Source organism: Solanum verrucosum, unplaced genomic scaffold, assembly GCF_900185275.1.
Source record: "Solanum verrucosum unplaced genomic scaffold, falcon-dt-bn FXZP01000230.1, whole genome shotgun sequence".
NCBI lineage: Eukaryota > Viridiplantae > Streptophyta > Magnoliopsida > Solanales > Solanaceae > Solanum > Solanum verrucosum.
In genome coordinates, this window is record NW_026019954.1 from 1,706,010 (window position 1) to 1,732,530 (window position 26,521).

General features: G+C 30.2%; 3 protein-coding genes and 1 non-coding gene across 4 annotated transcripts in view; 3 read left to right on the forward strand and 1 right to left on the reverse strand.

Moving 5' to 3' along the window:
* The window catches only part of LOC125814193 (14-3-3 protein 7), a 330,997-nt gene that overhangs the window by 263,633 nt on the left and 40,843 nt on the right, over positions 1–26,521 (forward strand). The window lies entirely within an intron of this gene.
* On the forward strand, positions 85–170 carry TRNAY-GUA (transfer RNA tyrosine (anticodon GUA)). Its single transcript is given in 2 exon segments — positions 85–121; positions 135–170. It is a non-coding gene; the product is annotated as a tRNA-Tyr (tRNA).
* LOC125814192 (protein WHAT'S THIS FACTOR 1 homolog, chloroplastic) lies at positions 111–1,984 on the forward strand. Its single transcript, XM_049493647.1, has 2 exons — positions 111–1,580; positions 1,770–1,984. The coding sequence occupies exon 1, from the start codon at positions 284–286 to the stop codon at positions 1,508–1,510; it is 1,227 nt and encodes a 408-aa protein (XP_049349604.1). The 5' UTR covers positions 111–283; the 3' UTR covers positions 1,511–1,580; positions 1,770–1,984.
* On the reverse strand, positions 4,235–7,211 carry LOC125814194 (uncharacterized). The gene is made up of 4 exons (XM_049493649.1): positions 6,733–7,211; positions 5,317–6,633; positions 5,069–5,215; positions 4,235–4,944 (listed from the first exon to the last, which is right to left on the reverse strand). Exons 1-4 carry the CDS (start codon positions 6,791–6,793, stop codon positions 4,451–4,453), a joined length of 2,019 nt encoding a protein of 672 aa, XP_049349606.1. The 5' UTR covers positions 6,794–7,211; the 3' UTR covers positions 4,235–4,450.

A 26,521-nucleotide genomic window follows, 5' to 3' on the forward strand; every position in this document is an offset into this window, starting at 1 on the left:
AAATAAAGTTTTGGTAACCAATATTAATTGCGTGAGTCAAAATATTTTACCCAAGTTAGTGATGCCTCCACTCTAAAACAACAACCGACCTTAGCTCAGTTGGTAGAGCGGAGGACTGTAGTGTGTTCATAGCAATCCTAAGGTCGCTGGTTCGAATCCGGCAGGTCGGATTATTATTTTTTAAAACTCATCTCTTTCTTCTTCAATTTTTTTTTTATCTCTTTCTTCTTCATTCTTAAACCCTAATTCCACCATTGAAAAACCAGAAACTAACAATACTCAAATGACAATTTGGCGTCTCTTTTGTACCAAATCCATCTCTATTTCTTCCAATTCAAAAACTTCACATTTCTCCTTAAACCCTAACTCAACTTTCTCTCAATTCACTTCCCACTTCAGACAATTTTCCACCTCCTTCCTCGTCACCAAAATCCCAAAGAAATTCCGCAAGAAACGAAAGAAAAAGGAATCCCCACGTACCAAATTGGTTCAAACTCAACCAAACATCAATCCCCATTTCGAAAACATTCTTTTTGGTGATACCCATTTCAGATTTCTCACTAAAACCAAAGAATTCCTCTCCAAACAACCCCATCATGTACTTCCCCTTGACGATGCCGGAAAACTCCACCAGCAGCTGGGGTTCCCACGTGGAAGAAAGGTTGTTCGATCCCTCCAACGACACCCTTCAATCTTCGAAATTTATCGGCATAATGATGGTAAGATGTGGATTGGTTTTACTGATTTCATGGAAAAATTGTTGGATGAGGAGGGTAAAGTAATGAATGAAATGGAAAGTGATAGAGTTAGTGTTGTTAGGAAATTGTTAATGATGTCGAAAGATAAGAGGATTGCTTTGAGTAAAATTTATCATAATAGGCTTTTATTTGGTATACCTGAAGATTTTAGGGATAGGATAAGGAAGTATGAGGATTATTTTAAGGTGGTTGTTGAGGAAGATGGGAAAAGGGTAATTGAGCTTCTGAAATGGGATCCTACATTGGCGGTGAGCGCGTTGGAGAAGGAGTATATGGTTGATGAGGATAAGGTGAAGAAGGCGTTTAAGTTTCCAATAAAACATGGGAAGGCATTGGATTTGGATGAAGGTGATGAGAGGAAGTTGAATTTGTTGTATACATTGCCATTGGTTTCGCCTTATTCTGATGGGAGTAAGCTGGATTTGTGGACAGTGGAGGCGGAGAAGTTTAGGGTGGGATTGATTCATGAGTTCTTGAGCTTGACATTGGAGAAGAGAGCTTATATACACAACATTGTGGAGTTCAAGGAGGAGTTTTGTCTTACGAAGCATACTTATCAGATGCTCTTGAAACAGCCTCGGACGTTTTACTTGGCTGGTACCGAAATGAATTGGTCTGTGTTTCTTAAGGATGCTTATGGGGAAGATGGGGTTTTGCTAAATAAGGATCCACAGGTGCTGTTCAATGAGAAACTTTATAAATATGCAGACATGAAAGTATTGAAGCCAAGCAGTGATGTCTATGAAACATGAAAGGTTGAATTAGCTTTTGATGTCTAGTGTAACTTATGGTGATGATGGAGCATCATAGAGCAGAATTTACATGGAGGATGTGTATGGAGAAGGCGGGGTTTTGCTAAATAAGGATCCGCAGGTGCTGTTCAATTATAGATACGCAGACATGAAAGTAATGAAGCCAAGCAGTGATGTCTATGAGGCATAAAAGGTTGAAGTAGCTTTTACTTCTAGTGTAACTTATGGTGATGCCGGAGTTTCATAGAGCAGAATTTACACGAAGAATGCAAAAGAAGAATTATGGTGGACCTCATCCACCTATATTATATATCAAAGCAACATAAATCTTGAGGTATCTAGAGTTGTTTCAAACTCTTGTTTAGCATTTTCCTGCTGCCTATTGTTTCAGCTGTAAATTGTAATCATGCCTGTACTCTATCATCTACAAAATGTAGAGCACTATTGCATTCACAATGTAAAATCTTACTTATCAGAAGAAGAAATTCTTTGTTGCCAACCATTGCATTTGATTTTATAAGATAATATCCAGTATTCTACTTAAGGGGCTAGCTATGTATTAAGCCTTAGTTTAACCATGACTCTATGAGTAAAATCTCTTTTTAGTTCTCTCTATCTGCATGAAAGTTACAACCTTGCATAGCCCAACTTCCACAGTTTATCTTGTATTGTCATTCAATTGCAATATCTTCATTGACATGCTGGTGCTCTGAGCTGGTATGATATGCATATTTTGTGAAGACATGCATACATTGAACTTGTGCACAAGTTAGTTTTGACACTACCATTATTTGAAGAGACATGCATCAAGGAAAATAAAACTGTCCTTTATTAGGCCTACCTAACCTTTGATGACAAGCCTAGGATTGACCTCCTTTGTCTTAGTATTATGGTGGTTCAATCAATTTATCATATCCCTTTTCATAAATTATCAACACATCTAACCTATGCTACTCAGGCTTTTCAAAAATGTAGATGGGTTCGTGTCAAATCCTCTAAAACTATTAGATTCTTGGAGATCCGATAGCAACATTTGCGTAGAGTCCAAACAACATACTAGCTGCTAAGGTAATAATTTCACTTTTTTTACAAAAATATACTTCAGTGACAACCAACTTTTTCTCTGGAATTCAGTGCCCTTGTTATTGCTATGAAGCCAGAGCATAGGCTTGAGGAAACAGTCTTCCATGCCAATTTGAATAGGAAAGACGTGATTTTTTTCCAGATATCGTGTGTTACTTTCAGATTTCTTATGTGTAAAATTAAATACGGATTTGTAAAGGACTACAAAATCAATTGGTCCAGCACAAGGAAATGGCGATAGCCGATATGTATTAAAGAAAGATTTCTGGTTATTTACCTGTCAAAATTAGTGGGTATTACTTGTTCAATTCGTTCTTTCAATGGAAAAGGATAGCCCAAATAGACAGAATTAACACTGTGAGCTGCTTAGCGCTCTTAAATATTCTAAAAACAGAAGGTGTGGTCTTAAACAAAACACATCTTTAAAGTTTAAAACATATGATTTATTAGTTTGTTGATGCTTTCCGCACTATTAATGAGTGGTCAATTTTGTCAAAAAGTTGTTATACTTTCCAATCTAATACGTCTTCTTTTTAGTGGTTATAGTTGAAATAAACAGTCCACAAAAAGTTGGAAATTTAATGACTCCAAGAATCATGCTTCTGTGGCTCTAAATTAAATAAAATATCGACCCTTGAGATTTTGACGTAATTTACGCCTTTTACAATGCATATTTTGGATTGTCTCTCCTCTTTAAGTCAAAGATTCTTCTCTCCTTTTACATATTTTTTTTTCCCCTTTTTTTATTATAAAGTAAATGAATGTATTGAACTTCAGCTGCTAAACCTCAAATTTACTACTGTTTGGTATATAGTGTTTTCTATCTCCTGGTCAGCTTACTTAATGGGAGAAAAGTCACCCTCTATAAGAAGTGGTCAGGGGCCATCTAAGCCTCATCGTCGTTGGACCTTGTTATCGTGTCAAAAAAGAATGTTATAGCGACCTTGTGGGGTCCTCCACGGTTGTTGACCTTGTGGTCAGGGGCCACCTGATGGTGCGGCCTCCTAAATTGTTAGATTCATCCTTGGACCTTGTTTGTTATTCTACAGAAAAAAGAATGTTATACTGTTATAGATTGGATGTTAATGTTATTGTTATCCTAAATTGTACTGAAGATTTTTCGGTCATTTCACCTTTGATAAATTGGATGACTAACTACAAGAAATGTGATGGGGATGAATGAGCGTCTCAAGTTTAAACTCTAGGTATGAAACAAGGAAAACAGTCTTTACTTGATCTCTAAGAATGCAAGAAATTCGAGTAATGACATGGTTAAACTGAAAAAAGAAATTGGAATGGATTAGTCAAAAAATTTAACTTCACATTTCCATTGCCTTTCCAATTACAACCAATCCTTTAAGGAGCAAAACACCACAATTTGCTTTGGACAGCTTATGTCTATGATATGCATTTCTAACATAGATATTACACAATCTGTCAGCAAGATACTCCTCAGAAGTGTACTTTACTTGCGAATGAGTGAAAAAAGCAGGTTATTGATAGTTGTATTACTTCATAGAAAACTAAAAAGATCTAATACAAAATTCAATATCAATCAGAAGCAGAATAGGAGTTCATTTATAAAGGTGCAAATCAATGTTGGAAAACATGCCAAATTGAACAATCATACAAAGCCATAACTACCTTGCTTTCAAACAGACTTTTCAGAATGAAATGCAGAATGAGGAAGAACCTCCACAACTTTTAACATGAATGTCTAAATCACTCCTCTCTTTTGATGAACAAATTAAAAACAGATAAACAAAATCGAAACACACTGAAAAAACATGCTTTCTCGGATTACACTGTCCAAAAGCATGAAGCATTTTGGAACAAGGAGATACTAGAGCAGATAGATCACTTGGCCTTGGAAGACTGAAGTTGAGTTCGGCTTCTTAGCCTATGCCTGCTCTTTTGAGAAACACTCGTGCTGCTCCTATGCACGCTTGCAGATGAAGAAGCTCCGGTGGTTACCTTCCTGGTTGCTCTTCTATGAGTGCCCCGAGTGCTACTGCCCAGTGCTGCTTTTGCAACTGCTTCTGTTCCTACATCCCGTGCCTTTTGGGAATTAATTGGCTGTTTGTTCAAGTAGGCTAGTTTTGGGAGCAGGCTGCAAGCTGCCTTTCGCAGCTGGTCATCACTTATATTGATCTGAATTGGATTTCCCAATAGATTTAGAGCCAGAAGAGAGTTGTAGTTTGCCACAAGCTGACCAAGCGCTTTAGTAGTAGTTATCTTGTTGAAGCTCAAGTCTAGAACAGTCAATTTCAGAAGTCTGTGCAGCCCTTCAATATCACTTATTTTGTTACCAGCGAGGTAGAGCTCTTTGATGAGAGTACAATTCGACAAACCTGATGCAATTTGAAGACAAATTCACATATTCAGGAGGTTGTTTAAGGACGTAAAACTCGGATATTTGTGAGTCACTAGACAATACAGTTTATCTTTGGTGGAAGGTCAAAGGAAGCCACATACCTTGTCCAATTCGAGAGATTCTGTTGTAACTTAGGTCAAGCACGCGCAGACGTGTCAACTCCCTGAGTCCTTCAATTGTGTGGATCTTGTTCCTTGATAAATTGAGAACATGAAGACCCTTTGGTAGTGATCCCGGAGTTATTTGAACTGCATTGTCCAAGGAAACATAAATTATGTTAATGGGGCTTTCTATGACCATTTCCTTTAGTCTAAATTAGTTTAGTACTAGTTGTCCTTCGATTACATACCTATAAAGTTGCCTGATAAATTGACAGATCGAAGGCTACATAAGTGTGATATAGCAGGGATAACTTTCAGACCAGCGCCCGCGATGTGAGCAACCGTTGAGGAAGAATTGAGAGATCGGATGACTGTATTAGCATGTGCAACCTCTTCTGGGACATTCATATTTGGATATGGGCTGATGAGAGGTGATTTACCAGCATCGGGCGAAGGCGAGATATTAACCTCATCTTCAACATGATCATGTTCATCAATTAAGCATGGTGGATGACTGGGAAGTTCATTCACCCATTCACTGATTCTCATAAACCTAGAGGATTCTTCAGGGAAAGCAACCCACTGGTTCTGTGGCCAAAATCCGCTTACTCCTCGGAATTCATCCAAAACCTCCTTGCCCTTGTCATTCCGCCCTTTGTTCAAGGATTCTGCTGTGAACGAACCAGGAGATCCCAAGTTGCTCAAGTCCATGCCTTTCCCTAGTTCTAGTGTGTCCGAGGAATACCCACCCTGCTGGTTTAGAGCAGTATTAGCAAGGATTGGTAGTTGTTGGATACCACCTGTTCCTTGTACATTCCTATGGCTCCATAGGAACAGTTTCCACCACAATTTTCGGTTTCTGGATGGTAGGAGTTGGCTTGAAGAATGTTTCTTCAACATAACTTTGTCAGCACTGCAATGCGTCAACACAGAAGCCGGACTTCCTAAAGTCATTTTCTCAGCTAATCTCCGCATTTCATCAAAAGATTTGGACTTAGAGAGTGATAGCTGCTCACTCAATTTATTAACCATATCCCTCATTGCTAAATCGGAGCAAGAGCGTTGCAGCTTCGGAGAAGCCCAAGATTCTACTTTACCAAACCCCGGATCACTAATGTGTCCACTTTTCACAACCTCCACAGCCTCTGCATCTTTCTCAGATTTGTTATGATCCTGTTCATTCATTTCACTTTCAAATGAGCAATTACGACGAATTCCTTCATTGAATGATTGATCATATTCTCCCCCTGAGCTATGAACACGTGCTTGAAGATCAAAATCAGAGTTATCCCTTTTCATTGACAAGCTTTCATCATGCTCATCTTCCCCTTCATAAGCCACCTCTTCTAGATCTCCCTTAACAGGACTTTCATGATTAGCCACCTCTTCTGTATCTCCCTTAACAGGACTGTCATGATTCATCACCTTAACATTGCTCCTAGAACTCCCAAAAGGTAAAGGAACAACAAAGGAAGACAATTTGGAGTCATCTGTTTTAGCACTAGAGTTTACAGAACCTTCAACTAGTACAGCCACATCAGTAGTTTTTTGAGCTCCCTTCTCCCCTAAATCAACAAAACATACAGATAAGCTAAAAAATTACTGAACTTTGACATGCATGTTCAAACTAAAGAAAGGCAGGGCAGTATTAAAAATTGAAACACCTACCTTATCTTTCTTGCTTCTTCTCCCTACTGGACCACAAAAGCAATTGCAAATTGCCATATCTTTCACTGCTACAAATCAAATTCTTTCCTTCAATCTGTTAGCTACTCCTTTCCAACAAATCTCTCCACCCCCACAAAAAAAAGTTTTGATCTTTGAAGCTTCCCAATTCACATATCAAACAAACAAGCAAAAAATCTCAAAAAGATTAAATCTTGATGTCAAATTAGCCGTAATCAATAGGCAAACGCCAAAGCAATGAAAGAGCCCAATTTGACAAATATGGAGATGAAGAAAGGTAAGTTAAAAGTGAAACTCCAAGAAGTATCCTCCTCCTAGCCTCAACCCTATCCCATTCACAAGGGGTTGAGCCCTTCACTGGAGTGTTGGCCAGAGTGTTAACTACTGCTGCTTCTCTCCAGAAGCCTCACCAAAAATCAATCCCCTGCTCACACAAAAATCAAAACAAACACCCATTAGAATTCCAAACTAACTACAGATCCTTACCACAATCTTGGAAATCTGAAAGTAAATACAAAAAAGCTGGAATCTTTATAAAGTTCAGAAACTTTTGCGTACATTACAAGCAGAATACATAGGTGTTGTCAATCAAAATTGTACCTCTGAAAAGAAAGAGTAAGCCAGGCTGTGACTTTGAGAGAAGAAAAAACAGAACAGAATATCTGCTGCTGATAAATCCGAGAAGAATCAAGAAATGGGGTTCAATTTTGGCAGTAAAGAATGAGTCTTTGTTGTTTGATAAAAGAAAGTCAAGAAGGGAATAGCGGTATTTTGTGAAGAGGTGAGATTAGAGAAGGAAAAGCGATGTTAGAAGAGACTAGAAATAGCAATATAAATTTTATTACAAAAGAGCGATATATATGTACGCGCAAAATACACGGACTGAGGCAACCATCACCTGCGCCACACAACATGCTGAGTACTTCTTTAAATCGGGTTCGAATCCTAAATACGGTGAAAATTCTATTCGGAATGTCATTTTAATGTATTTTGTGTCCAATTTGAATATAATCAGAGCTTCCATAAAGGCTATGAATATCGGATAGAAATTGTCATTTTAATGGATTTTGTGTCTGATTTGAATATAATCAAAGCTTTAGTGAAGGCTATGAATATCAAATGGGAATTGTCATTTTAATGGATTTTGTGTCCGATTTGAGATAGAATTTTTTTTTTTAAAAAAAGGTTCTTTAAATAAAATAATCCTGTTAATTTTAATTTATTGTCATATTTTTGTTTTTAATTCATTTATATATATATATGATATATCTAAGATAATAAAATTTAAAATTTAAAATTATTTTAATATATTTAACATATCTTAGAATTAAGATTTCATTTTTTTTAATTTTTTAATTTCTTAAATTTCATATTCCTTTTATCCTATTTTATGTGACATCATTTCTTTTTTAGTCGGTCTTAAAAAGAAAGTCATCTTACTATAATTAGAAATAATTTAATATTAAAATTCCTCTTTTATTCTTAATAAATGAATCTCAACTACACAAATATCCAAGAATTATTATAAATTGCAAGTTTTAAAACTCTTTTTTTAAACACTATATCAAGTCAAAAGTAGAAAAATAATATATTTTGGATTTTTATTTTTATTTTTCATTTGTGTTCAGGATAGATGAAAAATGACTTTCATTAAAAATCGTTTCTTTTTCCTTAAAAGAGGAAAACATTTACCTTGGAAATATTGTTTTTAAAAAGTATTCCAGCCGTTCTAAAATAAGAGTAGTTTTAATATTTAAAAAAATATCCTAAAATAATTATTGCTTTAAATATAATATAAAAATATATTTGCTTAATGTATTGTTAAATTCAAAGTCTCGTATATAATTTAATCTATAGACAAAATATTAAATTGTGGTCCAATGTTTTTAATAACATAATGATTTCTTAAATTTGTTATCTGCTGGCAAATGATAACGTAAATCTTTAATTATGTTTGTCCCACCCTCCTCAAATATTACCTACTTTATTCAATTGTATCCAACCACCCTTATTAGTTATTAACATCAGTAAATTTTGTTAGTTAATCAGCACAAGTTGTTACATTTGAATAAATATTGTTAGTTGTAGTCTTGTAGAACTAATCTAATAATTAAATTAGTAGAATATTCAGTTTGTTTAATATTTAATTGTAAGAGGAGTATACTATTTTATTTACGTGGCAATATAAATTCAAAGTCTAATATTTAATGACTTTTTTGTGCAAAAATCCAGATGATTTCTTTCTTTGACTTCTTTTAACATGTAGTATAACACATGGATCATGCACTTATAATTAATAGCTCAACTTTAAAATAGTCATATATATATATATATATACTAGATATGGGAACCCGTATCAGCATGGGGCCCAATATATGTTACTGTTTCTGTTTTAATTTATGTGGTACATATGAACTTTGAAGTTAATCAATTTTTTAGTATGTTTTTATATATTTTAAGTTGCTAATTATTTTTATTTAGAGTATGTTTTACGTAAATATATTATAAATCACAATAAATAACAAGTTAATTTTTAAAAAAAATTATAAAAAATTCATTGACTTTTGAAATTTCATTTGTATCACATAAATCAGGACAAAGCGAGTAATATATATGAAAATGACATAAAACGTACTATAACTCACAATAATTAGCAACTTAAAATATCTATATATCTATATTTCTCCCAATTTATGTAGTATAGATGAAATTTTGAAAGTTAACAAAAACTTTTTATATGTTTTCAAATATTTTAAGCTATTAATTATTATAATTTATAATACTTTTTACATAAAAAATTTATTTATATAAAGTATAAAAGAAAGAATTTTAAAAAAGGAAACATAAATGTTAGAAGGAGTCCAATCTATGTTAATTTCTATGTTTTAATTATTGTAATATCGATTGAATTTGGAGAGCCAACTAAATTTTTTTAAAGGATTTTTTTTATAAATTTTAAGTTGTTAATTATTATAATTTATAATATTTTTATTAATTTTAAACCAATATATGTTTTTTCTCTGTCTCAATTACATGAGACATATGGAATTTGGAGAGTCAACTAAACTTTTAAAATATGTTAAGTTGTTAATTATTATACCTTATAGTACTATTATGTGATTTTCAAATAAAATATGTAATTTTTTAATTTCAATTTATATGTCATTGATATAATTACATATATTGAGTAATGAAGAATTAATGTCTAAATTATGTGACACCTATGAATTTTGGAGTGTAAATCAGATTAGTTATGTGATTTTAAAAAATAAAGCGGTTAATTATTACAATTTATAATACTTTTTATATATTTTTTAAATGATATATATATCTTTATGATATTGATATTAGTATTATATTAAATTAAATTTTATTATTTTTAAATTTATGATCTCAATTGTCAGCCTATGTCACATTATAAAATGTTCCAAAGTAGATATCAGATTTACAAAAATGTCGATGCCAGCTAAAGTAATAAAATAATATCTAAGGGCATGAACCTATATATGTATATATAAAGCTGAATATAGACAATCTGATGTGGCATCTCTCTATGATCAGTATTTCTATTCATCTTTTTTCTCCTTTTTTTGACATTTTATCTTTGTTTTGTATTTCTTATTTGTATTTTTTAAAAAAAATATTTAAATCATACCCGATTAATTATGCCCTTTATAACATCCAATACACTAATATAGATTTAAGTAAATGAAAATGGAAGATGAAAAGATAAAAACTATTCATTTTTCATAACTGCTTATAATTATTTAGCCTATAAAATAAAAAAAATAGTTGACCATTTGTAACAAATAAGAACAAATTTCTTCACTTTGGCTCTTCTTCTTCTGACGATGATGATGATCAATATATGGTATCAACTTCTGTCGTTAAGATGTCCATTAAATTTCTAGGTCATGTGACTTTTTTAACATAAGAGAAAGAGAGAATATCTCATGATTCTTGTGAAGACATTGATGTAAAGAAAGAGATTATGTAACAAAAAGTTCTTTTCAAAATAAAAGACTTTTTGAAAAAATGTTTATTCCTCCTACAAGGAGAGAAAATTCATTGTGGTTGACAAATTTATAAGAAGGCTGATTAGTGTTTCAAAGGGTAAGAAAAATTATTTGGAGAAAAAATCATTCTATTTATGAAATTCGTATCAAATTAGGAGGAGAACAAGCAAAAATTGATTTTGTGATTTGAAAAGAGAGAAAATTAGATATTATTTCTTTCAACCTCATTATTCTTCAAATTTCTTTCTTCTTTTATTTTGTCTTGATTTTTTGTATCTTTAAAGTTTTTTTTTCTTATTTATCTTTAATTAAAGTTTATATATATTTTCTTAAAAAAGAATTTAAAAAGATGATCATATTTAGTTCATTTCCTCATCAATGCTATTAATCTCATAATTAGTGTTATTTATATTATTTTCTTATTTACTTTTTTTCTTTCATTTAATTATTCATTTGAAGAAATTAGTTATTATAACTTTATAAGAATTACACATGTATTTTTACATAATTGATTTGTTATTTTAAATTTTTTTGGATCATTCTTCATCTTAAAGTTTCTATCCATATGTAATCATAAAGCTAAAATAGAAAATGTGGGATGACACCTTCTTAGCAATAGATACTTATTTATTCTTATCAATGTTTCTGACATTTTTTGTTATTTTTTCCTTAAAATAATTGTTGCCTCGATTTTTAGTTTTAGCTTCTTCTTTTTTAGCATTTTCTAATTTTAAAAGGCTGGAAAATTTATATTGAAAATTTACAAAAAATAAAAAATGATTTATTTAACTCCTATCATCATCAATATTATTATTAATTTGTTTTACTTCTTTTCTTAATCTTCATTTCATCATTAATGTAATTTATATCATTTTCTTAGATATATATTTGTGACATTTCTTAGAAGTTAGGATTATTATTTATTTAATTTTTTAAAATTTTGAACTCTTTTGTCATACTAAATACAACATGTTTTATTGTAATTACATTTAATATATTAATGAATATGTTGTACGAATGAAAAGAAAATTATCATTTCACAAAAACAAAGGTTAAAATATAATTTATTATGATTAAGGAAAGCTAAAATTATTATTCCAATATCCATAACCATATATAATACATTAAAAATTAATTGAAAAGCTGTAAATGGAAAAGGAATCACCATTTAAGGAATCATTTTTTAAAAATTTTTGAATCATTTCTTCTTCTAAAAGTTTCTATCCATATGTAACAATAAAGTTAAAATAGAAAATGTAGTGACACCATTCTTAGTAATAGATACTTATTTATTTTTATCAATTTTTTCTGACAATTTTGGTTATATTTTTCTTTAAAATAATTATTGCCTCGATTTTTTTTTAAAATTTTTAATTTTAAAAGATTGGAAAATTTATGTTAAAAATTTAAATAATAGAAAAAATGATTTATTTAACTTTTATCATCATCAATACTACTAATTTATTTGACGTTTTTTCTTAATCTTCATCTGATCACTAATGTTATTTATATAATTTTCTTAAATCACTTATTTATTTATTTTAACTCTTTTATATATATGAAGTTGGATATGTAAATGATGATGTGACATTTCTTAGAAGCTAAGATTACTATTTATCTAATTTCTCAAATTTTTTAGTTATTTTGTCATACTAAATACAATATGTTTTATTATAATTACATTCAATATAGTAAACAATATGTTCTAGGAATTAAAACAAAATTATCATTTCAGAAAATAAATGTTAAATTATAATTTTATTATGATTAAGGAAAGATAAAGATATTATTTCAATATCCCATAACCACATTCAATACATTAGAAATTAATTGGATATAACTGTAAATGAAAAATGAATCACCATTTAAGGAAAATAAATGTTTGCAATACCATAATAATTAAGGAGAGAGTAAGATATTATTTTAATATCCTAATTCGGAACTTTTAATCTACTACTCAATTAAAAAGAAAATGCATTTAATAACATTAAAAAGTTATTAGTTTAATATTTTTTTCTCATTGTAATAATTCAATTCAATCAAACTTAATTTTAAAGATAAAATAACAGCTTCATTTTAATTGTTATCAATATATTTTAAAAAATTATCGTGAAAAGGCTTTTCTTGCACCTTATTTTAATTTTCATATACTATTATTAATTTTTCTGTCATTTTTCAATGATTTTTTATTTCGATTTAAAATTTAATGTTTATTCTTAAAACTCTGATGGTACAATTAAGGTGGAGTAGAATATAATAAATGATGATTCTTCTACTAAATAAGAAGATATAACAAAATTGAAAGGGTGAAGTTTTTTTTTTTTTTTTAAATGGATAGGAAATTCTATTAAGGTATCATTACGTCATCATTCAATATATTTTTAATATAAATTTCATTTGCTGATGCATTTGTTTAGTACTCCCTCTGTCCCTAATTACTTGTTCACTTTTCCTTTTATAGTTGTCTCTAATTACTTGTCCATTTTGACAAATCAAGAAAGAACATTTTTTTTACCTATTATACCCTCAATTAAATGACTAATTACTTTGAAAATTGCAGAACTTTTCATCTACTTCATAATTAATAGGGGTAAAATGATAAACTCACTATGTCATTAATTGATTTCTTAATAAATGTGTCAATTTAAAAGTGGACAAGTAATTAGGGACAGAGGGAGTATTACAATGCTATTTGACATTATGAGATATTTCTTAGACATTTAAGGAGAATGGTACACCGGATTATATATTATATATTATATATTAAAGGATCAACTTCATGCAATGGAAGAATTTGTTATTAGCAAATATATTTTAACTTATTTGATAAAAAATATATTCTTCCTCATTTAATAGATGTAAAATTTGTGAAGCTTTATTTTTTTCACAATATTCATATTATTAAAACAAATAATAATATTACGATTAAACAATAGAGTAAATATAAAATTAATCAAAAATATTTAATTTTAATGATCGTGCGAAGTGCGGCCAAGTTCTCTAATTTAAAACAAAAAAGTCAAATTTAAATGGGTCTACTATAGAATTCCTACAAATCCAACTTCAAAAATTATGTTAAAAATGGAAACTAAAAAGTGAAATAAATTTAATTGAGAGTTATCCTTCGTCTGTCCCATTTTATGTGACACTTTTTATTTCTCAAGAATCAAATAGTTTAAGTTTGACCATAAATTTGCATATGATATCTTCAATTTTTTAAAAATGAAATTTATATATTTGTAAACTACGCAAAAATCAAAACATTATAATTCATAATAATTAATAATTCAAAATATTTTAAAGATGTATGAAAAATTTAAGATGAAAGATAAACTAAAGAGAGTAAAAGGGGAGAATGGAAAGTAGAAAAAAAGAATAGTTCATCTTTTTGGTGGGACTCAATGTACAATTTCTATAGCTTTTAGTCCAACTCTTTAGTGCAATATTGGTCCTCCCAAACTCCCATTTCTAAATAGGAGTAAAAAAAAAAAAAAAAAAAGAGAATTGGAATAGTGAAGACATTGAAAATTGTAGGGAATTATTTGTATCTAAAATATTGAAACACATGCAATCCATATGTTGATTCAACAATAAAGTAGGCCAAACATATATAGTACAATTCATGATCCCTTTTGTACAATTTAATAGTGCAATGTTGGTACACCTCAACTCTCACTTCTAATAAGTAGTAATATATATATATATTATTTTATTTTTTATTATTTGCATACATTCATAAGCATAGTTAGTTTGATGGTTTAATTTGACCTTGATGTATCATTGAATATTTATTGTATTTTAAAAATTATAAATTCAAAATTCATTAGTTATTAATGAAAGTTCTATTTATTTTTAAAAAACCGATATATGTAATTGAGTTGATGGATGGTACGTTGCATGCTACTTATATAATTCGACTTTTAAATAATTCAATCAAAAACATGTCAAAAACTATGAATTCAATATTTATTAATTTTTTAATAATTTTACATACACATACAAAAAGTCCCACTAAAAAAATATCGGATTCGATTCAAGTTTCAACCTTTACCTTACATCCGCCCTGTCCACATGGTGCATGCTAGCAATATTGTTCAACTTTTCATATAATTCGAAGTAAGACAAACTTTAGTGAAATTGGAAAGTACTTTCATGACCAATATGGGTTGTGGTGTACTGGTAGGGGTGCTTCATCCTTCATCAGATATCTCGGGTTTGAGCTCTGGGTATGGAGAAAATCTTGTTGGGAGCGTCATCCCTAAATGGGCCCTGCAGAGTGTGATCTGAATATAATCAGAGCTCCAATATGGGCTCCAGACACCGGCGAAAAACCAGGAAAAAAGAAGAAGATACTTTCATGAAATTAGTTAAAATATTATTCTCCGTATCTCAATTTTGTGAAACTGTTTGATTTAACGTAAAAAAAAAATGAGAAACTTTAGTGAAATTGAAAAGTACTTTCATGAAATTAGCTAAAATATTATTCTCCCTATCTCAATTTCGTGTTTGACTTAACATTAAAAAAAAGATTTAAATTCCGTTTAACCATTTATATAATTATAAAAGAAGAATTTTAATTTTTTTTAAATGACATTTATTTCTTAAAATAAACAAATTAAAAAGAGGCAAAATATAGTGCAATGTAGAAGGTGACAATACTTCCGGAAGCTAACCCAAAAAAGGAAATAAAATAAAGATCACAATTATTATTATTATTATTTTAATTAATTAGAAACAAATACTCCACTTTAAAACTTTTAATGAGAATACTTTTAATGGGTCCCATAACCACGTGGCGAAGTAGTACGGTTTTTGGGACCAAGTTGACAATAACAACTCCATTACTGTTCCACGTGCCCACGGCTGAAAACGTTAATGTCATGAAAAACAGAAACGGTGTCGTTCCGTACGGTGTACGACAACAAAATTAAAATAAAAAACGTCACTGTGAAGGATGTGGTACAATAGATGAAGATGTTTTTATCTTAGTTAAAAATTTTAAATTCAAGCCAGGGTATAAAAATATTGTTAGTAGAGTGTTTTCCCGAATAAAGCTTTACATAACACTAATTTAAAATAATCGAATTTCAATATCTGACACATAGCGAAAAATCCAAATAAAAAGACGTTTAATAGGATCAAATTTTAAAAGCAGCTTTTAGTAGATTTGAGGAGCCATTTTAAATCGTATTCTTATTGATAATTAAATTTGGAGATAGCTACACATTCCGCTAAATCTTTATTTGATTCTCATGTTTTTTAACTAACAATTTGGCTGTTTGTTTTTTGTTTTCATTAAATTTAGGTTGAATTTAATACAATTTATTTGTGAATGATGAATAAAATAATTTTGACTGTGTTTTTATAACAAGAGAATGGTCTAATAGAGGTCGTTTGGTGGTTAGTCAAGAAACGAATTATTCATGTATCATAGTATTTTATATGATATTTGGTTATTGATTTACAATTTTATATAATTAAATGTGTATAAATTATAAGTCGATTATTTTATGTTTAGTAGAAGATGAAATAGTTAAAATATATATATAATTGAATGAGTACTAGTACATATAAATACTGGGTTTAATATTATTTTGTGTAAGAATATTATTTTTTTGAGAAATAAGAAGAAAAGGGATCTTTAACTTCTTATATTTATTTGTATATGTGGCCTGTGGGCTACATTTACTATACTATTGGGAAGTAATGAACAAAATAGTAATTGAATACCTTGATTTTTCCTATTCGTTCGAATTTTATTTATAGGAGATTAAAGATGAATTTCCACTTAGCACGTATACTTCTTCTTTTTTGTTGTTGCAAAATGTATAATCCTATTTTCTCCACACAAGAGTTTATTTCATGTTTACAAATTACAAATAACTTTAAATGAAAATGAAGGGGAGAAAACTAAACTTTGTGCCTTTTAGCTTCCTACATAATACAATTAAAAGGGTGATAAGAATCAGGTTGTTAAGCCACGCAATAAAAGTTGTATAAATTATAGGAACCACATATTATAAGTACTAAATAACATCCTATCCCTTCTAATTTTCTATTTACCAAAAATCCCTTAAAAATGATGTTTGCGGGATACATAGCGTTGTGCACGGGATACATTAGGTTTGATACATTCCACATAGCGGGATACATAGCGTTGTGCACGGGATACATTAGGTTTGATACATTCCACATAGCGGGATACATAGCGTTGTGCACAGGATACATTAGGTTTGATACATTCCACATAGCGGGATACATAGCGTTTGATACATTCCACATAGCGGGATACATAGGGTTATGCATGAGATACATGCGGGATACATAGGTAAAATAAGGGATTTTTGAAAATTTTGAAATAAGTAGGGATAAATGGATATTAAGGTAAGTAAATGAGTGTAGTTAAGTAATTTGTCCATAAAAGTTTGGCAAAGATGGAGATGATAGTGAGGAAGAGTGTCTATTTTCATGAGCAAATTTAGATTTATGTTGGAACATTTTAATATAGAAGTCACTTGGAAAATGGTGGGGATCGATATATATAGGAGAGAGATTTACATATGGTGTTTGACCTAAAAAAAAGATTATGATAAAGTTTCAAGAAAGGTTCTATAAAGGTGCTCGGAAACTAGAGGCGTACCCATGGCATAAACCAAGGCAATCAGGGGCGGACCTAGAGATAGTAAGGGATTCATGAACACCATCGGAAAAATATTACATTTTATATATAAGGTATTTTTAATAACTTTTATGTCTTTATATTGATTTTGAACCTCTTGAATGTAAAATTAGAGGTTGACTTAGTGGTTGAAGGATTCAAAACTCACGTAGAGGTTCCAATTTCAAATCTTAAGCTCTACTCTTTTTTCCTAACCCTCTTAATGGAAATTTCGGATCCGCCACTAAAGACAATTAATTATGGACTTCTACCACTAATTCAAGACACAAGATAAGATTGTGCAGGGGTTACATTAGGATGAGGTGATATGGTCTATGTTATTTATAGATAATATAGTACGATTGACTAAACTTGCGCTGGAATTAACACGCTATTTTTTGTATGAAAATTTTTTCCAAGAAAATATTTTTTTGAAAAATAAGTAAGTTTCTAACTTATTTTTTAATGCTTGGTTGTGAGTGAAAAATATTTTCTAATGTATGGTTGGTGAGATTCAAAATGATTTTGGAAATTGTTTTTCTTATCATTTTTTTAAGGGAAGTCATTTTCCTTAAATTTGAGAAATGTAAGTCGAATTAGAAAATATTTTTCAAAGCATTTAAGTCAACCAAACATGAAAATATTTTTCCTTAAATTTTTCTTACCTTTTTTTTTAAGGGAAGTCATTTTCCTTAAATTTGAGAAAAGTTACGATAAGTTGTCAATGGTGGAGTCTTGTAGGTCAAAAGAATTTTTAAAAAATGATTAAAAAAGTCGCGAATAATAAAAAGATTGATAGCTTAATCAATGGCTAGCCAACATTGATCGATCTTGGATTATGAGGAAGAGTCCAAACCCCATCTACAGTCGAGGCTGCGCTATGAAAGGTCCATTACCTTATTACCCCACTTGGGTCATAAACCTCCGTGACAAGGCTCGGTGAATATAATTCAATATAGTGAAGTTATAAAGGAAAGTTTTACTTTTTTAGTTGCCGGTGTAGGATAATTTACTTAGTAGTAATAAATATTGTTTCGTGTGATTAAGAAAAATCCAACAGTGTATAACAACAAAAACAAACGGCGTTTATGAGGACAAAAGCAGCTTTTAACATATTTGAGGAACTATTTTATAAATCTTATTCTTATCAATTTTTTTAGGAGCAATCAATCAATAACTAAAAATTTGAAGATTCTGCTAAATCTTTATAAGATTATAATGTTTTTTCACCCATAATTTTAGCTGTTCAACACTGCTAAAATGGTTTGCTTTTTAAAAAAAATATAAATTAGGGGTTCAGCCGAATTTAATAATTTTTGTTCAAATAATATATTTATCTAGAAAATTTCATTGAATATATTCTCATATTAAATTTAGAATCTAATAACTGATGTTTAAAACATCATTTAAAAAATTTAATATCTAAATTTTTTGAAACCTTTTGTTTTGTGTATGATAAAATGTCACTGACGATGAGGTATGATAAGTTGTCAAATGTAGAGTAGAGTACGTCAAAAAAATTAAAAGAGGTAATTAAAAAAATCGTGAATAATAAAAAGATTGATAGTTTAATCAATGGCTAGCCAACATTGATCGATCTTGGACTATGAGAAAGAGTCCAAACCCCATCAACAGTCGAGGTTGCGCCATGAAAGGTCCATCACCTTATTACCCCACTCGGGTCACAAACCTCTGTGACAAGGCTCGGTGAATATAATTGAATCTAGTGAAGTTATAAAGGAAAGGTCTACTCTTTTATATAGCTGTTGGTGTGGGATAATTTACTTAGCAGTAATAAATACCGTTTCGTACGGTGATTAAGAAAAATCCAACGGTGTATGACAATAAAAACAAACGGCGTTTATGGGGACAAAAGGTTAAGAGCAGCTTTTAAAATATTTGAGAAGTTGTTTTATAAATCTTATTCTTATCTATTTTTTCAGGAGCAATCTGTCACGGACTTAGTGTCTCAGTAATGTTTCGTGCGGCACTTGACAACTTACTCACGAATCTTTCACGATCTTGTAAGCTCAAGTAAGCCCTTTGAAGCTAGACCGCTAAGAGAATGCAAAGAAAGACTTTAAAAGATTTGGAAAGCTTTGGAAGAAGGCTTTATATTGCTTGGAAGATTGCTTACAACTTTCTTGGATTTCTTGCAAATGAATGTCTCATCTATTTATACTACAATTTAGGGGCTAAAGTGTAATTTAAAATTACTTTACAATTTTTTAAAGTATTTACACTTTGATCCCTCTCTAGAATTCTCTATATATTCTAGGATCTTCTATAGTCTTCTTGAAAAATCTAAGAGGTTCTAGAATTCTCCATAAGCCTCTCCACAACTCTAGAATCTTCCATCCCTATCTGGATGCAAAATTTGAATAGCAAAGTGGCGAGACATGACAATTCAATCAATAACTAAAAATTTGGAGATTCTGCTAAATATTTATATGTTTTTACCCACAATTTTGGCTGTTCAAGACTGCTAAAATTGTTTGATTTTAAAAAATATATAAATTCGGATGAATTCTAATACAGTATGTTGTGATTTGTGAATGATGAATAACATAATTTTGACTTTGTTTTCCTCACAAGAGAATACTCGATCTTAAAGTTTGTTTGGTGGTTTGTCACGAAGCGAATTATTCATGTATTGAAGAGTTGTTAAAAAGGAAAAAAGACACTTTAAATTACAGAGAGAGTATATATTAAAAAAAAACTTTAAACAACGTATATACGCATAGAGCATGCTAAATATAATCAGTGAAGGAGGTAAAAGCTCAATTATTGGTTCGACCGAACTCAATAATTTTTGCTAAAATAATATATTTATCTAAAAAAATTCATTGAATATATCCTCATACTAAATTTAGAATCTAATTATTAATACTCAAATCATTGTTTCAAAAATTTAGTACCATAAAATTTAAATTCTAACTTCCCCTCCAGTATAGTATTTGAAACAATCCAATAACCAGTGGCGGAGCCACGTTACAATGAGGGGGTCCGATCCCTCTTCGGCGGAAAATTATATGATTTATAAATGGTTAAAATAATTTTTTTAGGTATATATAGTAGATGTCAAACCCCCTTTGGCTACTTCGTGTGTCTATTTTTTTAGATTTTGAACCCCTTACTGAAAATCCTGGCTCCACCACTGCCAATAACCAACCAGTTTTCGTGCAATTGAAATTGATAGTACTATTGTGCATGAAATTTGAATGATTTCTTTGCTCAACTTTTTTAACATTAATATACACATGGAGCATGCACTGTTAGTTCGCCTTTTAAATAATAAATCAAATTTGGAACATTTTATTTTGTGTGAAATTGAATATCATTAACTTTGGTTATTATATTATGTTTCTCTTCTTCATTGTTTTCAGAATGACTTTCTTATAATTATTTTGCTTTATACTTGATTTGGGGTATGTGTTACTCGAACTGAAATTTTATCAAAAATAATATTTTTAATTTCTACCTCTCCTCAGAAATAGAAATAAGGTATGCGTCACTCTATTATTTCGCGACCAAACTTGTGAAATTACATTAAATATATTTATTGTTGGTTTTTTATACGCGAAATGAAGAACTTTATGGCATAACAAGCCAAATAATTAGAAAAAATACAACAAATAAAAGGCTTCAATATATTGGAAATTTCCGCCCTGCCAATCATGCCGTGTTGGCGTGTTCTAATTGAACCTTTAATCTCTCTTTTTTTGCTGAATTTTTTCCTCTTTTAAGGGTGTGTTTGGAACGATCGAGAATATTTTTCATAATACATTTTTTTTTTTATAAATAAGTTAATTTTTTATTTTTTATTTAATATTTAATAAGTAAATAAAAAATTATTATCTCAACAACAATCTAGCAAAACACCGTAACGATAGAAGGCAGCTGGTGGTAGTGTGTGTATCTGTGTATGAAATTCTAACAGTTAGATAATAGAAATGACAGATAATTTAAATTTTAATAATGAAATAGGGTATCCTTTCCAACGTCCAAGTGCTTGTTTTGAAGTGCAATTTGGTTTAGTCAAAAGATTTCACTTTTTTAAATATAATAAAGGAAAAGTCAAAAGTAAACAATCAAGTTGTATGAAAATTTTCCACAAGATGTTTTTTTGTTTTAATAAAGAAAAAACATTAAGGTCTTATTATAGGGTCTTTGTCTGTCGTAGGTAAGGAATAGGTCCACATGCATTTTGCTTTTTGTTCTTTTTAATCCGTTCCAAAAAAAAGTCACCTTATTATAATTAGAAATAATTTAATTTTTTTAAAAAAATTTACTCTTAACGAAATTATTTATAACCGCACAAATATCTAATGATTATTTTAGATTATAAGTGTCAAAATTTCTTTTTTTTTTAAAAACATCATACCATATCAAATGATATCTCATAAAATAAGGCGGAGGGAATATTTTTTTCGTTGATATAAACAATCACCTTTTGTTACCATTGTCTTGTTTAAAACAGTAATTCATTTTCATGTTTCACAAAGTTGCTACTATTGTTTGACCTGGTATGAAAAGAAGACTTTGAAAATGCATGTTGTAATACAATAACGGGGGACATGAATTTGATCTAGACTTGTCCGTTATTGATTGAAAATAAATATTTGTAAACTTAATATTGAAGTATGTTTTAATACAAAAAGTATGGTAGTTTAGATAGGTATGATGTAACTTGATATACTCAACCTTTTTCTCCTAGATCTCTCTTGTTTCTCTGCTTCCTCCTGAATTTCGCTCGCCTAGTTTTTGATTCAATTATATTCATTTATATAAATTAATTGTATTGGTGATACAACTTGATACAATGAATACAACATGTATTCAACCTCTCTCTTGTATGTCTCTCAAATTTCGCCCGTAATATATATGTAACTATAAATCATAATTAAGTCAACTATCTATTAATTTTTAATTAATCTCCAATAATAGTCATTTTGAAAAGTTACTTTTAATGATAATTAGTTGGGACATTTGGTGAACTGATTAGATTAGCAACCCTTCAAAGGCAAATATGGCCTGGCCCAACTTTAGGTACTTTTGAACCCCATTAGCCAAAATAATTCATTACATAATTAGCCGCATTGGCTCTCATTCCATACCATCCAATTCGGTCGCTAAAAAGGTGCAATTTACTAAAACCAACCCACTCTATTTTACCCTACATTTTTTATATTTGGAAAGTGAAATAGAGAATAGGAAATTACGCGGATAAGCAAATATAAACTAGTTAATTATCTAACATACCTATAGTTTGAATTAATTGTGGCTCGCAACTTACTTTTAGCTATATTTTCGTCGCCTCTCTCCTTTCTTCCTCTCTCTCACCTCTCTCCTCTTTTAAACAAATACAAATACAGATTATCAAATACAAATTATACATATAAATATACAATTGTATGCCATATATACAATTAGCCGCTCATCTCTCTCCTCCCTCTCCCAACCTCACTTTCCAGATATACAAATACATACGTATTCCAGTTATACATATACAATTATTTTGACAGATATACATATACAATTCGCCTATCTCCACTCTCTGTCCTTTCTCCTCCCTCTCCCGATCTCCCTCGCCTCTCTCCACCCTCTAACATGTAGCTACAAATCGTAATTAGCAAACTATAACTATGGAGCATAATTAAGCTATTTTTTAGTGGATGTATGCGAAAATTCCCCTTAAATTGGGTAGGGGTGGGCGTTCGGTTCTTCGGTTCGGTTTAATCAAATTTTGGTTCGATTCTTTGGTATTCGGTTTTAGAAAAGTGTGCACCATATTTCAAACCAAACTAGATCGGTTCGGTTCGGTTTTTTCTACTTCGGTTTGGTTTAGTTCAGTGTTTTAAAATCGGTTTTTCGGTGTCAACAAAAATAAAGAGAGAATATGATAAAGTAACAATTGTTATTCACTTCAAACTTCAAAGTAACAACTAACTGTCTAACAATAAAAGGTAAGAACATCAATTTGTTGTTCTCACTTCAAAGTGACAACATAAAATGATAAAAAAAAGTCGAAAGTAGAAACACCAAGTTGCTGCTCAAACTTGAATTAAATTGAGTTTTGTTTAGTTTAGACTTTAGGTCTTTGGGGTTTACTAATTTGTCATTAAGATTTTTGCTATTTAAGTTTAGGATCTAAATATAAAAATTGAAATGGGCCAAGTAAAGTTAAAAATTAAGTAATATAATAAATGCTTTTAAATTTATTTAATAAAACTTTGGTTCTTCGGTGCACCGTAGTTTCGGGACCCTTACACCGAACTCCGAACCGAAGAACCGAAGTTCCGGAAAAAAACCCGACACCGAACCGAAACACCGAAGAACCGAATTTTTTCGGTTCGGTTCGGTTTTTCAGTATTTATGCCCACCCCTAAAATTGGGTCACAAACCACACTCTAAAAAACTCTCTATTCTCTATACGCATAGGCGGATGACATATGACATAAGATGGGTGTTTTTAAATTCACTTAATCAAGTAGAAGGGTGTTTTTTAAGGCTGTTAATAGTTGGAGGACTAAAGTAATAATTCACGCCAAGTTTAGGGGTGTTTTCAATACTTATTTCAATACAAAATAATTTTTTAGAACTAAATAACTCTAGAAATAAAACCAAGAGTCATAAACTTCAAATTCTTGCTTTGCCTCTGCTATCAGAAACTACAAGTAGAATCCTCAAATTTAAGAGGAAGAAGTTTGGGCCCTAGTGTTCTTCAAGAAGACACACTCGGAATTAACAGGTCAATGGGCTTTAGAATTGAGGGTCTGGAAAGAAAAAGCTTGGAAGAGGGCGGCCCATATGCTTGTGCTCTATACTTGGGCCCAATGACATCTCCCCTTTAAACTAGATTTACAAGATTGACTTAAAAATGAGAGATATTAAATTTTTTTAATCCATTTTTTTATGGGCAAACATTAAGTTTAACAAGATAAATGATAATGAATGTGTCGCACTGACTATAGTTTTGACATTTGACCTTGAAAGTAAAAAAAAAAATCAAAAAAAAATCACAATAATTAATGTGGCGAACTTTGAATAAATGTTATCTTATAAAAAATTAAATATTTCTCTCTGGTTTATGAATAAAATTGACTAATCTTACAAGTGATGTTAATTGTGTACTAATAAGAGTTATGATGGAGCAGTAAGTATTCCTTTATTTTTAATTAACGATTCGAGTTTGAGTCTTCTGGGTATGAGATCATATTTGTTAGTGGGAGTTTTACCTCTTAATGTGAATTTTTCCGACGTTAATCCACATTTAATTGTATTCCAATGAATATAACGAACACAATGAGAGAAATTAATTAAAAAACACTCAATAGTGTAAGAGCCCGTTTAGGTTAGCCAATTAAACATAGTTGATATTGAGTGTTGAAAAATATTTTTTTACTTATAAACAAGTAACTATGAATTTGAATAAAAGTTTTGAAACTGATAAATACAACAATAACATACCTATTAAAATCTCACAAGTTGATTTTGGGGAGTGTAGAGTATACACAGATCTTATCATTAGCTCGTGAATGTAAAGAGACTATTTTCGAATATTATTTCTTAATAGACGTAAAAAAAGAGTAAAAATGACAATTACAATAAGTTTGAATTTTAGGGTGTGACCTAGTGGTTTTGGATGCTTATTGGTTGGTTAAGTCCGAATTTATCTATTATCGATTCGATTTGTCGATGTTATAGATATGCTAAATCGATAACCAAGAAAATAAGATACCCATTACCAATTTTTGATCCTTAACAATTTAATATTTTATTTAACCGATAAAAAATGTTCATCTAATTTATTTATTCTTGCTTTATCACATTCTCATCTATTCATATATAAAGTAAAATCTCACTAAATTAATACTCGGTACATTAATAATCTCTCTAAGATATCGGTCCCGACTTAGGTCAATGAGAAAAATCACTCATTTCGATAAGATGATATATTTTCAAAAGACCCCTCTATAAATATATGATTCCATTAATATTATAAATTAATAATTATTTAAAAGTACAAATATATCTAAGACTATTTAGTGAAATATGATTCAATTGTGTTTTGTTTTTGTTAAAATTTAAATCTAATTGAAGATCATCTCTAATTTTTCTCATTACATTCAAAAGTTTTAGTATTGTCACGACTACAAATCTTTTTGAGTGCATGTGGAATGATCTCTTTTGTACACACATAATGTTTTACATATTTGATTTGTCATTATTGATTTTGTGACACCTTTTAAATGAGAAGCCATTTTTTAATATAGTTTCAAGAAATTTCTTATGTTGCTTATATAGTTTATTCTCTTACCATCACACATTGAATATTTTTAGTAAATAAATAATGAATAATATTTGATTATTAAGAAAAAAAAAATATTATGTATAATGAATTTCTGTGTACAATGAATCATTGAATTGTTTAATTCATCTTACAATTAATCATTTAACTAAAGAATATATTACAATGAGTCATATACATACATTATACTTAAAGTATAATGAATTCAATAAATATGATACATAATTCAATAAGATACAATGATTTTGACATATTCATAATTTCACATATATTAAGTAAGATTTTTATTATATCTATTAATTTTCCATATCTACATTATGTTCAATAAAATAAATTTACAATCTTGAGTTTTTAGATTCAAATCTTAATAAAAGATATTCCAAAAGAGAAATGTGAATATGAATTTTTTAGTAGACACAATTACCTGATATTATGGTAATCTAATAAATAATCAAAACCAAATAACCTATATATAAACAAGTTCACAAAACCAAACAACAGCTTGAAAAGTAAAAAAAATAAAAATCCATTTTCCCTCCCAAACTTATACAAATCTTTTTCATGGCTTCCGTTACCAACGATTCTTCTTCCTCCACCGTAGCTGACGGAGAACTTCAATCAAAATCAATCCCAACCGTTGATCTCCGCCTCCTTTCTCAATCTGAACTTTACTCTCTCTCCCTCTGTTCCACCACCGATTACAATCCTTGCCGGGATGACGATTTCATTATCCCTAAAATCGACCGTTCTGTTTTCAATGAATCCGCTGCGTCCCGCAAACA